General features: G+C 36.6%; 1 protein-coding gene across 3 annotated transcripts in view; it reads left to right on the plus strand.

The window, feature by feature from the left end:
* Ih (hyperpolarization activated cyclic nucleotide gated potassium channel Ih) overlaps positions 1–12,296 on the plus strand; it is a 41,202-nt gene extending 28,906 nt beyond the window's left edge. Inside the window, exons 6-12 of one of the 3 annotated variants that reach the window (XR_891957.1) lie at positions 5,221–5,370; positions 5,613–5,978; positions 6,086–6,203; positions 6,372–6,660; positions 7,751–7,886; positions 8,452–8,698; positions 8,814–12,296. Coding sequence is in view for 2 of the 3 variants with exons in the window: in XM_011300648.1 (XP_011298950.1) it covers positions 5,221–5,370; positions 5,613–5,978; positions 6,086–6,203; positions 6,372–6,660; positions 7,751–7,886; positions 8,452–8,598 (1,206 nt within the window). In the remaining variant the exon portion in view is untranslated. Of the gene's footprint in view, positions 1–5,220; positions 5,371–5,612; positions 5,979–6,085; positions 6,204–6,371; positions 6,661–7,750; positions 7,887–8,451 lie in introns of all 3 variants that reach the window. The other 2 variants (XM_011300648.1, XM_011300649.1) reach the window with 2 other exon arrangements.
* The last annotated feature ends 1,462 nt before the right edge of the window (positions 12,297–13,758 follow it).

Below are 13,758 nucleotides of genomic sequence, written 5' to 3' on the forward strand. Positions count from 1 at the left end.
CTCTTCGAATACCAGAGCATTAAAAAAAATGACAAAAAAATCATCTGAAACGCATAAAACAAGGAGATTCCATAAATTCAACGGGCCAAGTTATCGTCGATGGTTCCAGAACTGATTCTACACTTCTATTTTCCAATCTAACTCTCAACATTTCTGTACTAAAAATGAATTCCTCTAATTTCGTCCTCTCCATTCTGAATTTGATCCGGCCATAGAAAAACAAAATCTAATTACACCCCTAACATCCATTAACAAGCCATGTAACGAAAATAAATCCGTCTCCCCAAAAATATCTCTGACTCCTTCTCTCTGTACTATGTCTTGCTATGTCCCGGCTTTTCTTTTGTTTCTAGATATTGCAGAACCTACAAAAAAAGCGCACTGAGCGGAGGGGGCGCCTAAGCTCTGACAATATGAATAAAAAGAAGTCCGGTTTCAGCAAAAGCGACCTTATTTTTAAGGTAACCCGCCCTCACCGAGGATAAGCGCAAAGGCTCACTCTCCTCCGCTGTTTAAATAATTAGTAACAACTTAAATCTGTGATAAATTCTGTGCCATGTGCGTGGAAAACTCGATGGAAAGGACCCCATCTACATCCATATATCCCTGGAGACAAGGGATATCTATATCTATGTCTCATCCATTTATACTTTTTTTTTATCACTGTCGCACTAACTCTCCCGGTGTCGAGTTTAATTTAACCTCGGAATATTACGTATTGTATTACGACTCTCTGTCCTAGAGGCTCAATTACAATTCTGTAATTTTCGAGAATGTCAATATCCAAATGAGCAATAGTTCATTTTCTTCAATCGATTTCAGTGTTTACGCAACATTTCAAAAATCTACTTGACTCCTTTCGACCCATTCTGCCCCGATATTTTCCATACTCTGAAAAATAACAATAATAATTTTGCAATATTGAAAGTTTTAAAAATATTTTAAAGGCAAATGGAGCAGAACGGGTCGTTTTAATTGCCGATTTTGTCCGATTCTAGGCGTTACCTTTAATTTTCATACTCCTCATGATTCTTCTCACAATTGTAATGCAGGGATATGTAAATTTTCATTGGTCTCTGGGTCCCATCGACGTTTTCCTGAATCAGGATAATTTAGCGAATAGTGGAGGGAGGAGCTGCACGCTGATTGGATCGTTGGTTTATACTTACAAGACGTTCGCTTAATTATTCCTTCCGCCGCCTTTCTTTTTGACAAGTTATTTTGATTATTTTGGTATTATCGTTGTACCCGCAGCGATAGGCTACTTTTGGGCTTCAGATAAATGATGGGAAAGAACTCAGTTAAAATCGTTATAACACTAAGTTCTTTTACACATCCGCCTAGCGATGGAAAGTATGTTGAGCTCATAAAAGCGCCCCCGTACAGTAGCTTTAGTCCTCGATTTTGTACCAGATCCGACACCAATCGAGTGATGAATCGATGAGTTCATTCCAATATTCTTCGTGATTATGCAATTATCTCAGCATAAAAGGATACCGAACAAGCTACTCAAATCGTCAACTCTCAAATCAACTCTCCACCGATCCTCTGGCATTTTTATTCATTTCCCAATGAATGACAGTATGGATTGTTCACTTCAGCAATTGAATGGCCAGATAGCAGGTGCCAGATGTCCTGATGCGATCTTAAGGATTGAATTAGCACAGATATGAAGAGATGTTCAGTGGTCGAGATAATCAAATAATCACGAGAAGAAAAAAATGAACTCATCCACCTCCACTCAATTCCTCCACTCCAATAATTTCTGTATCATTTCACTCCTCTCTACTTCCATCTGTACTCTCCACTCTGCATAAAAATTCTTTCAGCAAAATATTGCCGCCTGAAAGAGCTTTTTCTCTCACCATGTCTCCTCTAGAGTCCACCGACAAGCGATGCATAAAAAAACTTGGCTTTTGATCGCTAGACGGTGCAGTACAGGATTTGACTCTCGATGCAGCGCACGTAATTTGGGTGTCCCTCCTCTGTCGCTTGAGCCGTTGAAGAATAAAGTTGCTATAATTCTCCACGAACATGAATATATTAAAAATAAATAAGCCCCAATTGTTGAGAACCAGCGTAGATGATGCATTAGAAGCTGAAGGATTGTTTGATTAAGTATTTGAAAAAAAAAATCACCATTCGACGAATGTGTGTAGCTGCAGTTGAATTATTTGTCAACACCTTGATTTATTGTGTGTCGTAAATCCTTCGTATGCACATCCTGCACGAGCTTGTGTTGCTGCATGCACTTTGGCAGGGATTAAAAGTTCTTGACGATTAATCTCTTATTTGTGCCTTATTGATGAAAAATTTGAAGTTGCTCTTCGCTTGTCAGCCATCGTCTGAATGATTAAATACATTTGACCATTTTCTTTAAATCCGTGATTGTTTCAAATTTATTAATTCTCTTGAATTCTCTATTTTGTTATTGCTATCTGTTCCATTACATTTTTAAAAAGTTGAGTTAACTTTATTGTTTTCGTTAGTTTGAGTGCTTATAATGAGGATGATGTTCTATTTCATCTCTATTTAAGTGAACAATTCATTGAGAAACTCTCGCTCACACGACTCGCGATTGATATGTCTCGTAGATCAAAGTTTTTTCAACATTTTAAATCACACGAGGTTCAATAGATATTTTTCGTGAGGATTTTCGCCTTATCTGGCCATTGGGCGATCATTGAGTATTTTCATATATTTCGTACCCCCGGTTTATGTCATTTTTCCCACTCCTCGTGACTTCTTGCGTTTTGTCGTAAATAGTTAGTTCAGGTAATGTTATCTTTGTGGAGATGTTTGTGGTTTTTACTAGAAAATTTAAGAGGAATATTTAAGTTTATATGGACTTATGGTCCAGTAGAATTGAATATATTTTCTCTTGTTTGTTATTCAGCGGAGAATTAGTGAAACGTAAAGGCTCAAAAGTTGTTACCCGAAGAGGATGTTATAAATTATCAAAAATCATCACGTTTCATCGTTTCTCTGCTGAATTCCCAATAAATTCTACTCTAGATCGCCAATAATTTCGTAGTGAAGCGCTAAAGTAGGCAAGTCTTTCAAAAATATCTCCGAAACTAAGGCAGATCGCGAAATTTGAGTTATAACTTTTTTCGTGGCTTTTCAAAAGCTCTGAAAAAAAGATGAGGACAAAAAATGCTCTATCTCCCTTGGTTTAGTAGATATTTGCGAAAATGCTAAAAGATCCGAGTCCACTTATAATTTCACTACGAAATTCATCGATAAATCATCAATTGCACGTCAAACCTCTGAAATATCTCGATAAAAAGACAATTTTCGGGTGTTGTCTGGCTTGCAATAACAAAGGAGTTTGCAACATTTGAGGGCAAATATTGGCCAGTGACAATCGAGCTAAATGGGTTTGTCGTACACAATGCGTCACACTGGACCCCCCTAAAAGCTGGGAGTACAGAGTTTCGCTGAATCACTCATACCTCATGCCTGTGTACATCCCAAACCTCCTGTATGTGCGCGTGACCAAACTCTGACCCCTGTACGAGATCACAACTGGGCTGTAATTGGATCACGCACCCAGGTGTATTAATACATTGAAGCACTCGACATCATCAAATGATACCCTCCATTCAATCCAATTTATCAATTTTGCGTTCAGGAATTTCCTGGTATCGTTGATCAAACCCATGTGTCCTGATGAGATAAATAATATTGCTGTGAGCTCAGTAGATTGATTACCACATTTGTCTCTCGTTATGCTATCGGCTGTTATATTATTTGGCTTTTGTGGATTTAACTGTCGCATATTTGTGGTGTTTTTCGTTTCAAATTAGCGTGACCTCGCTTTGTTAGTCTGTTTGTTTTCAATGAAAAACCTATCAAACGATTGATAGGTTTTTTATTTGAAATTAATGAGGCGTTTAGCCCTGAGTGCTCCTTGCGCCCTGTTTTAATTCTATCTGTCATCAGGTGGGTGAACTCTGTCTCTCTTTTTTCATCATCTACTAATTGTCTCAATCATTGGCATATCTAATTTAATTATAATTATCATTTTACACATCAAGTTTCGTCAATATCATTGATGTTATTATTATGACTACTTGAGATTGTACGTCTGCGGCATTTTCACAAAATAGAATTTGTTTTTTTTATAATGAAAATATTTTCTCCTGTTTTCTCTGGAATTATTCAACAATATGATTTCACCCAACGGATTGATAGAGCCATATATTACAGAACGCACGGAAAGGATAAAGCTGCACCGGCGCACACAGGGTCGCCCCCGCATTTCAGAATTTCATAACCGCCCATTGCCAAGAGATTGATTTTTCGTGGCCGCTGCTTGAAAGCATACAATGTAGTTATATACCTCTATACATGGCGTTATACCTGAATTTAAAATCCCTTACCATCTCAGCCCCTGGCCCCAAAGTATTTCCTCCTGTCCTCCCGTCCTGCTCCACTTATATTTTTTTCACCTTTACTTTCTTGTTGGAGTTTAGACGCTCGCTAAAAATGCAGCATGATTGTTCTTTTATTTTGGACATCATTGTTGTGTAAACAACTGTGAAAGCCCCAAGGATTTTATTAGATCTGTAATTCAGAGCTGGGTAAAACGATTCTGGTTTTCAGGTGTTTTATTTTTTGTATTCGTCAGTTTTATGTCTTACCAAAGATCGAACAATATAGGTGAATAGGCAATAAATACTGCATATTGTCGTTTAATTAATGGAGAGAAAGCAGCGGAGAGGTAAAGCGATTTCTAATAACTGTAAAAATAGGAGTCGATTTGGGGAGTGTTACCTCCTCGCTACTGCAGTAATTAGCATTGATTTTATGAAATTGTAGGACATTAAAGTAGTAATTTGGAATAGTATCTAGTGTTATTACCCAGCTCTGCTCCATGTTGCTTGATGTGTTCCACGGATTTCTTGATTTACGTTGCGACCCCATTAATCTCCCTATATTTGACATTTAAGTGTGTTAGCTACGAAGTAGCCGATGTTGGGTCCCAGGACTCTCTCAATCACTATTAATCTGATTTTTAAATGTTGAAGTATATTTATTTTGCGTACTTACACCCTCGCTTATTTGCTGTACACAATCCGCCAATGAAGCTTTCGACGACCCCAAAGTTTAGGGGGTGAATTACTATTCCCTGTGGAGAAAAATGTCTTTAATGAACGGTAAACTCTACCGTTGGGTCAATGTCGTGGGGTTAATGTTGATTTTTGCTGTTGGCAGTTCCTGAATATGGCATCGGTGTTCATGAGGATATTCAATCTGATCTGCATGATGCTACTGATTGGCCATTGGAGTGGGTGTCTACAGTTTCTTGTACCTATGCTCCAGGGATTTCCTAGCAACTCCTGGGTTGCTATCAATGAATTGCAGGTTTGTTAATTATTATCTAGAAACGGTCTGTCACTCTTATTTTATTCTGAAATCAATTGAAGAATTTTCAAAGATCTTACTTTTATGTAGCAAATATAAGGTATATAAGCTAACTATATTTATAAATTCTCGATGAATACAAAATTTAATGTAATTTACCACTGAATATTCACGTTATGATGGAAAATGAGAGTGACAAATTAACAAAAATATTGAATGAATAATTGATAAAATATTGACAGGAAGCCTTTTGGCTGGAGCAATACTCTTGGGCGCTGTTCAAAGCGATGTCCCACATGTTGTGCATCGGTTACGGGAGGTTTCCACCCCAATCACTGACCGACATGTGGCTGACAATGCTGAGCATGATAAGTGGTGCAACGTGTTACGCTCTCTTCCTGGGTCACGCAACAAATCTCATTCAATCTCTCGACTCATCTAGAAGACAGTATCGCGAAAAGGTCAAGCAGGTTGAAGAGTACATGGCATATAGAAAACTGCCTCGTGAGATGCGTCAAAGGATCACGGAGTACTTTGAGCACAGATACCAGGGTAAATTCTTCGACGAAGAGCTCATCCTGGGTGAACTATCTGAAAAGTTGCGGGAGGTAAGAATAGGATTGCTATTAAGCTCAACACAAAGATGAATAACGTATTTCTCACTGTAAAAACTTCTCGACATTGTTGATTAACGTGAGTTTGAAATCCCCTCTAGGATGTGATAAACTATAACTGTAGGTCGCTGGTGGCATCTGTGCCATTTTTTGCCAACGCCGACTCAAACTTTGTCTCGGACGTCGTCACAAAGTTGCGATACGAAGTCTTCCAGCCAGGTATTCAAACACATTTAATTCAACGATTAAGGGTAGTAAAGAGATGATCCAATACTTGTGAATAACTTCCCCGGCGTCTTTTCATGCCTATTAATTATTGAATTGTCTCGTTAAGCAGCTGTTTAATGTATTCTCTGAACTTTTCATTGAATAGTAATTTCTCTCCAGGTGACATCATCATAAAAGAGGGCACAATAGGTTCAAAAATGTATTTCATCCAAGAGGGTATTGTCGACATAGTAATGGCAAATGGTGAAGTAGCCACATCCCTATCTGATGGCTCGTACTTCGGTGAAATTTGCCTCCTAACAAATGCAAGACGAGTGGCATCAGTCAGAGCTGAGACTTACTGCAATCTTTTTAGCCTCTCGGTGGACCATTTTAACGCAGTACTCGACCAATATCCCTTAATGCGGAGAACAATGGAGAGCGTTGCCGCCGAGAGGTATAAACTTTGGTTAGGTTTGTTCTATCGAGTTGGTGTGCTAATAGATGTCGATTCACCGAACCCTCCTTCCCGTCATAACGAAATTTCTTCTATCAAATTGTTTTTATCATTCTTTTTTTATCCATTGTTCTATCTCTACTAAATTTCATCATGTCTTCAGACATTGTTTCGAGGGTTTCAGTCATTGTGCGTCGACTCTGCTTCGCTTGCGACTCGATCTATCTTTTAAGATAGGTAGATAATTGGAGAAAATCGTCTAGCGTTCAATTACTCAAATTTTTTTTAAATAATGAAAAATTACAGCCTGTCTTCGCCGAGACAAACAATACAGTTGAGAAAGGAAAAAATTCAAGATTTCAACACTAAACGATTCACTCCACTAGATGTTTTATAATATTAAAAGATTGATGAGCCGCTAAACCGCTCTGCTATCTTTTCTTTAATCAGCCGGGTTAATTACACCCTTTTAATTACTTCATTGAGTTCCAAGATTTATTATGGAAAAATACTGGGTGATTAAGTACCAAGAGGGAAATGACAGATTGAAGATGAGTATCACTGAATATTTCAATATTTTAACTCTGCATAATCAATCGTATTGTCTTGGCAAGTCAATAGGCGCAAGCATTTGCCTGCTCTTCACACTCAGCGCTAAGCTCACAGCTGCCAGCAATAGAGCGATCTGTTAAACATATATTTAATCATCTAAATGTGATTTAATCAGTGTCTATGAATCAATGTAGTTGCTGATAATTTCAATTATTGATTATAATTATCCTGTCTCTCTTGGCCCGGACGATTAAGTGCTTAGAATACATTCGACATCTTCGTTTCTTCGAAGATGGTTGAATGCATTCCCTTCTAATCATGCATAACTACTGTGACAAAGGGTCTTTCGTTTTTATTGAACCACTGGTCTATCATTATGGAAAACTCTGGCGGGAATAATCAAGCAACTTGTCTATTTTTTCGGGTGACATGTGAGGTAATACGCATTCTGTTGCTGAATATCCTGCGAGGGTTTTCATGGTCAACTGATAATAATCGTTGGTTGTGTCCATTGCGACATTCCCTACGCTTAATACTCATTTCCTCGCAGGCTGAACAAAATTGGAAAGAATCCGAATCTCGTGGGAAATAGGGAGGAGGACCTTGGCAGTGAATCAAAGACGATAAATGCTGTCGTTAATGCATTAGCGGAGCAAGCTGCGCACGCTAGTGTCAGCGAGGAATCGGTAAATTGAGTTGAATGAGTTTTTTTATTTCTCTCGTTATCTTTGTAATTGTGAAGGAGGTTCGCAGGAGTATTATTCAGGTGTCCAATACAGTTGAAGGCAATTTAAGTTGTTGATAAAGTCAATAATTTAAATCAGATAGCCTCTGAGATTTAATGCACCTGAATGAGAATTTTTTTAAAGAATCTCAACATCTCCTGCACCTCCGCTATTAAAAATTGCTTGAAGTCTATTGAAACAATCACAAAGTCATTTGAATTTTCAATTATATGAGTTTGAATGCAATTTCAATTAAAAACTATCACTCAATTTCTTATTTATCTTGGAAATAATAAAAAAATGTGTTTTTCATGTTAAATGATAATTTCATCCTCATCGTGAAACATTGGTTTTGTCTCAGTGTCAATATCATATAGACCTAAAAATGGAGAATGACCAGAGTTTTGAAAAATTAACTAATTTATGAATGAAGAATTATGTAGAAATTTCATGTAACTTTCCAACAGTGTAGAGTAATGTTATAATAAATTAGATCTAGTATGCTGAAATGCAGTGAAATTTGCAGGTGCACAGTCTTGAGCTCCGTGCCCTCCCGACATGCCTCCTACCTCGGCCAAAATCAGAGAATAATTTCGCCAGTCAGGAATTGACGAGGGAGGGCCGACGAATCTTCCACAAGAGCGATACCTTCCACAAGGATTCGTATCAATGACGACACTCGTCCTATTAGCACGCGCAGCGTTACTGAAAGAATATACAATGTACATCCGTGGAGTATTAATCACAGTATTGCCCAGCTGTACCACCCACACGTAAGCATCAAACACTCATCATTAATGCTCTCTCAAGATGCCATAGGAATTCCACGTGTGCATCCACGGAGCAATCACATTGAAAATTCTCCAAAATCATGAAAATGTTTAATAGGACGTATGGACAATGCGCGCGCACCAATCAATTTCGTAATAAAAATAAAACAATAAAAGTTGGAACGACCCGAAAGGGACCCGAGGACTATGTTAACTTGTTGAGAGTCCTCTGGGTCGTGGAATCGGCTAACAAGGAAACAGTGCGGGAGAGAATAAAACGCTATCTTTTTACGAGATTAGCAAAGAAGTAATTCATGAATTAAAAAAAAACGCGGTGTACTGTAAAGAGATTCAAATACTATATAAATAATGAGAGAAATAAATTATTGCGATGAATCACTACCATTGCCGCATTATTAGGAAGTTGAGAGATTATATTAAATGCAGGTGGATTACAAAAAATAGATATTTAATAGTGAAATGCTATCGAGGACGTTATGCAATATTGCAGATTTTAATTATTGTAATGAAATGATAAGTTTATGAATGCAGGGTTGATAAGTATATTTAAATTGCACTAATTTGATTAAATTTTACTATTTTCGAGGAGAAAATTCATTTACGCGAGTTGCGACGATCATGATTTTGAGGATAAATTAAAAACGAATTTGGTAAATTTGGTTTTCCCCTTTTTCCAGTTGTTGATAAGCTACAGATAATATATCAGTTGGAATTGTTCATGATTTTGAATTATTAGTGAGTGCCTAGAGAATTGATGATGCAATGAATTATAATTTTGTAGCCCAAACAAATCTAGCTAAAAGTCAATGAAATAAATTGAGATTACCGGTCAATCTCCAATTTAAATAAAAAGCATGAGTAACTATGCATATATGTAAATATGAATAAATTACAGTCGCTGTAGGAGTGACACGTGAAACACGCAATTGAAACTAGGTATTCACGAGAATAAAATGATGAATAAGAAAAATATCGCGTAATGCTCGTAAGCATTTAACACCACGAGACACAAGTGAAAGATAATTAATAACAGAATGCGAGAAATAAATGAATTAAACTATTTTTTTTGTCGGAGAACAATGTAGCATTTATCCAGCCCCTTGCGTTGCGCTCTACGAATTACCTCGTGACGTTTGCTTATTCCGTTGAGAAGCAATATTTTAATGATGAATTATTGAATGATGAAATACAATTGTAAAACAATATACAGACCTTTACTATTAACGAGAAAAACAGCTGTTGCCATTGCTATTTTAAATTGTGAGTGAGAGGATGAAATTTATGACAAGTTAATTCAGTATTTGAATAATTGAATAGTTTATTGTTGAATGATTATCAGGGAGTTTCGTTGATGATGTGAGTGTTATGCTGATGAAATAGGGGAATTTAATCGTTGACATTTTATTCGTTTTTATGTTCAATGTTTACGTGATATGGAGTTGTGAGAGGATAATATTTCATTTTTTTTTTGTAAGGGAACTTGTTGAATTGAGGGGCGAGACCGGATGGCGAATTGAGGATCGTCTTGTTAAAAGAAATAATCAAAATTGATATTGAAGTGACTCGTGAGCCAAGAGTGACTACAGTGCAATCACTAAATTCTAGCAATGACAAACAGCCATTATTTTTCTTCTCTCTCGAATGAAACCCCTTGAGCATATCAGAGCAGTTCTACTCGATACAATACGCCGTTCAATCAATTGTTTAAGAGTAAGGTTTAAAGAGGATTTATAAGCCGAGTTGTTGGAGGTATGAAACCGGAACGCTGCAGATGAGTATAGCTCGCGAGATTGCCCTAAGCCAGTCCCAGACCACCCCCACGGGCCATTATTTCCGTTTCCGATTTCACGGATCATGCGTAGGTATTACGATTATTAATTGAGTGAAAACAACAGAGGTGTGTGATATTCTGGGTAGAATAATCCTGGGGATGGGAAAGTCGAGTCTTAGTTGGATAATCTTTAGATCATAATTACAAGGTGTAGGTGTGATGTGCGGGATTACTGTTCATGAGGAAGTTTCTGCAATCAGAATATTTTTGGAATTTCAATTAATTTATTTTCTATTCGTCTAAAATTATCGAAAAAAATCTTTCGTCGAAGAATTTAATTTCTTTATTTGCTAACAATCATTTTTATCGTTTTTCATTGTAATTCATGCCGTGAGCACTTCTTCTTGTTAATTCTTATCATTCAATCTTGAAAAGATGATTCTGAACATATGGATCCGTATAGAAAAAACAATCCTGTTTTTTTTTAATGAAAATAAAATTGTAGGACATTAAATCGTATACGAGGCGGAAATAAAAAGAAAATTGAGAAAAGACAATTAACAATTCACATTATTCATGTGAATCTTGTTACATTGCATTCTACTCGAAAAAAAATAAGCAAAGTGAACAATTCAATTTGTGCTTTTCATCACAGACTATTCACAAGTCTTGTGATCATTTCAGGATCATTATGGTCAGATTCTATTTTATCACAATGATTCTTCAAGATTAACTTGCCGAGGACCATCTGCACCAGAACTGACTGACGTGCAGGTCTCTCTTAATTATCAATAAATATTTTCTATTTCCGCAAGACCATCAACGGATGACACACGTCACATTAAACTCTCCCGAGATTCTAACACCCAAAAATAAATTTAATTGCATAAACTGCCGCACAGGAATATCTTCAATAAATTGGCGGTGTGTCTCCCAACGAAAATAAAATCAAGCGTCTGCGAACTCTCATCACCTCTCCTTTACATATTCTTTGGGCTCTTAATTTTTCATGTGTTAGAGACATGAAAGTAAAAGAAGGGATAATCAAGCTTGGCTGAATCTTCCACGTTGACATATTTTCTAAAATAGTAATCTCACACGTGCCATAGTGTCACCATGAGGTTCGCGAGCTGAAATGAACGGCAGCAGCAAGTGTTCCAAGTTGACCCCAACCGTAGCTTCCAATTCCAGAAATATTTGAAAATCCTCAGTTAACTTGTAGTCTTTCGCGATTTGATGAGTAGGGACTGTTGTTCATTTGAAGTTAATGGAATTTCGTTCCTTTGGGTATCCAGAGCGGGTGGATCACGACACCCTGTAAGAACTATTTTTATATTCTCAGCTGAACTTTAAAGAGATAACGCGCAGTAGAGAGCCTTGTATAAAACAGGGAGGAGGTAAGATGATGAACTTTCAATGAATTTATGAAAAATATGAAAACATAATGTATATCACCCCTGCGTCAATTTTCTACGAAATAATGCGTGCAGAGTCGGACAACGGGTGCACGTGCTTCTCGGTCGCCAATTAAACAGCCTCCTAATGTTCATTTTAACATTAAAAGATTATCGTCAAGGCAACCTGACCCTTAGCTTTCTCCGGAGAAATTAGGAGAGTTGTAAAACATGACAGAACAAAATTATCTCAAAATGTTTCGATAACCAGTGATTCCAGGGAAATGTAAACCTTTTTCCTCGAATCACTCGTTTTTTAAATAAATCCAAAAGCTCTGATGCCATTTTGTTCATCATGATTTAGCAATTTTCTAGTGAAATTCCCATCTACAATAGCTTCACTATTTCTTGGAGGAAAATAACAAGTACAAAGAAATCTTAATAGTAACCCAGTGACCCCATCCGCTTTTCTATTATTTTCCAGGTAATCCCAATAGATGAATTAACAAACCAAAATTAACTCTGATCGCACATCATTTCAGATATAACTACTTGCCATAACGAATGCCTTAGCGAAACGTATAATTGTAAAGTGAATCTACAAATAAGCGAGAAAATGAACCTAGACACTCACACGAAAATACGTAGAGTGGTATTTAGAACGAGAAAACCATTATGGCAAATTAAACAAAATTAATGAATAGAATATATTAAAGTGAGTGAACGCAGACGGGGAGTGAGACATTAATGTTTTCGGAGGTGACATTGAATGAAGTGAGAATTATATAGTAAATTATTAACTAATTAAACTGTAAGCAAAAGGAAATTACTTGAAAAAATAAGGTTGCAATTACTGTAATAGAGAGAATGGAAAGCGAGGAATGAAATGACCATAATGAGTAATCGTAAGTCCTGCTATTATAATCGATTTCGCCCGTCCACTTGTTAGGCACTGGCTGTCATTCGATGCCAACTTTCGTTATTCCATTAGTCAATAAGTAGGTCAGTAATTATGTGGTAAGACTGGAGGAATTCACTCCAAGAGAAGTCTCATTTCGCTTTACGAGGGAATCTTGAAAAAGGATTCCATATCAATTTAAAGGATTAAGAGAATTTAATTTTCAGACTACATTGTATGTATTGATATTATTTCCATTAAATTTCCCATATCATTGTTATTTTTTTTTCATTTTTTCAAAATAAGAATTGGGTTCGAGACCTCGTGGATGAATTAACGAAGTAATTCTGGTCATACGCGATATATCTGAGAGGCAAAATTCTAGGGGCAAAATTACATACCCTGAAAAAAATGGGAGACGGCGTTTTGAAAGGAAAGAGGGGTATAGCTTGACAGTGAAGATATGAAAATTTTCAAGTTTTTCTTTTCAAGAGAAAAATTACAATTCCAAATCTCCATGCATTTTTCTGAAAATTATGTGCAGTTTTTGTTAATCTTTCAACAAACAGGCCACTTTAACATAAATTTTTGAACTTAAAAATGACCCTTCATATCCAAGATTAATTCATTTATGACCTCAGTCGTTGGAGATCTACGTTACCAATTTTTACTGTGACTTTATTGTATACTATTTTGGCGAGCGCGTGAAATTTCAGGGAAATTATAAAAAAATAAGCGAATACTGGTAATCGATTCAAAAGAAAGTCAACCAAATTACAAAAGAAAAATTGGTCACTCCCTTTTAAAAGTAAATGAACTGAAACAAATTTTATTTTAACTTAATTAACTGTAAGAAAATTATAGGAAACATTTGCCTGGTGTTCTAGTCCCATTAGTTTCCTGATTATCTTCTTGCAAGTAATCTCATAATTTAACTAATGCAATAATTTAGTAATAACTAAATTGACGAAACCAGTTC

Source organism: Fopius arisanus, unplaced genomic scaffold (assembly GCF_000806365.1).
Source record: "Fopius arisanus strain USDA-PBARC FA_bdor unplaced genomic scaffold, ASM80636v1 scaffold00019, whole genome shotgun sequence".
NCBI lineage: Eukaryota > Metazoa > Arthropoda > Insecta > Hymenoptera > Braconidae > Fopius > Fopius arisanus.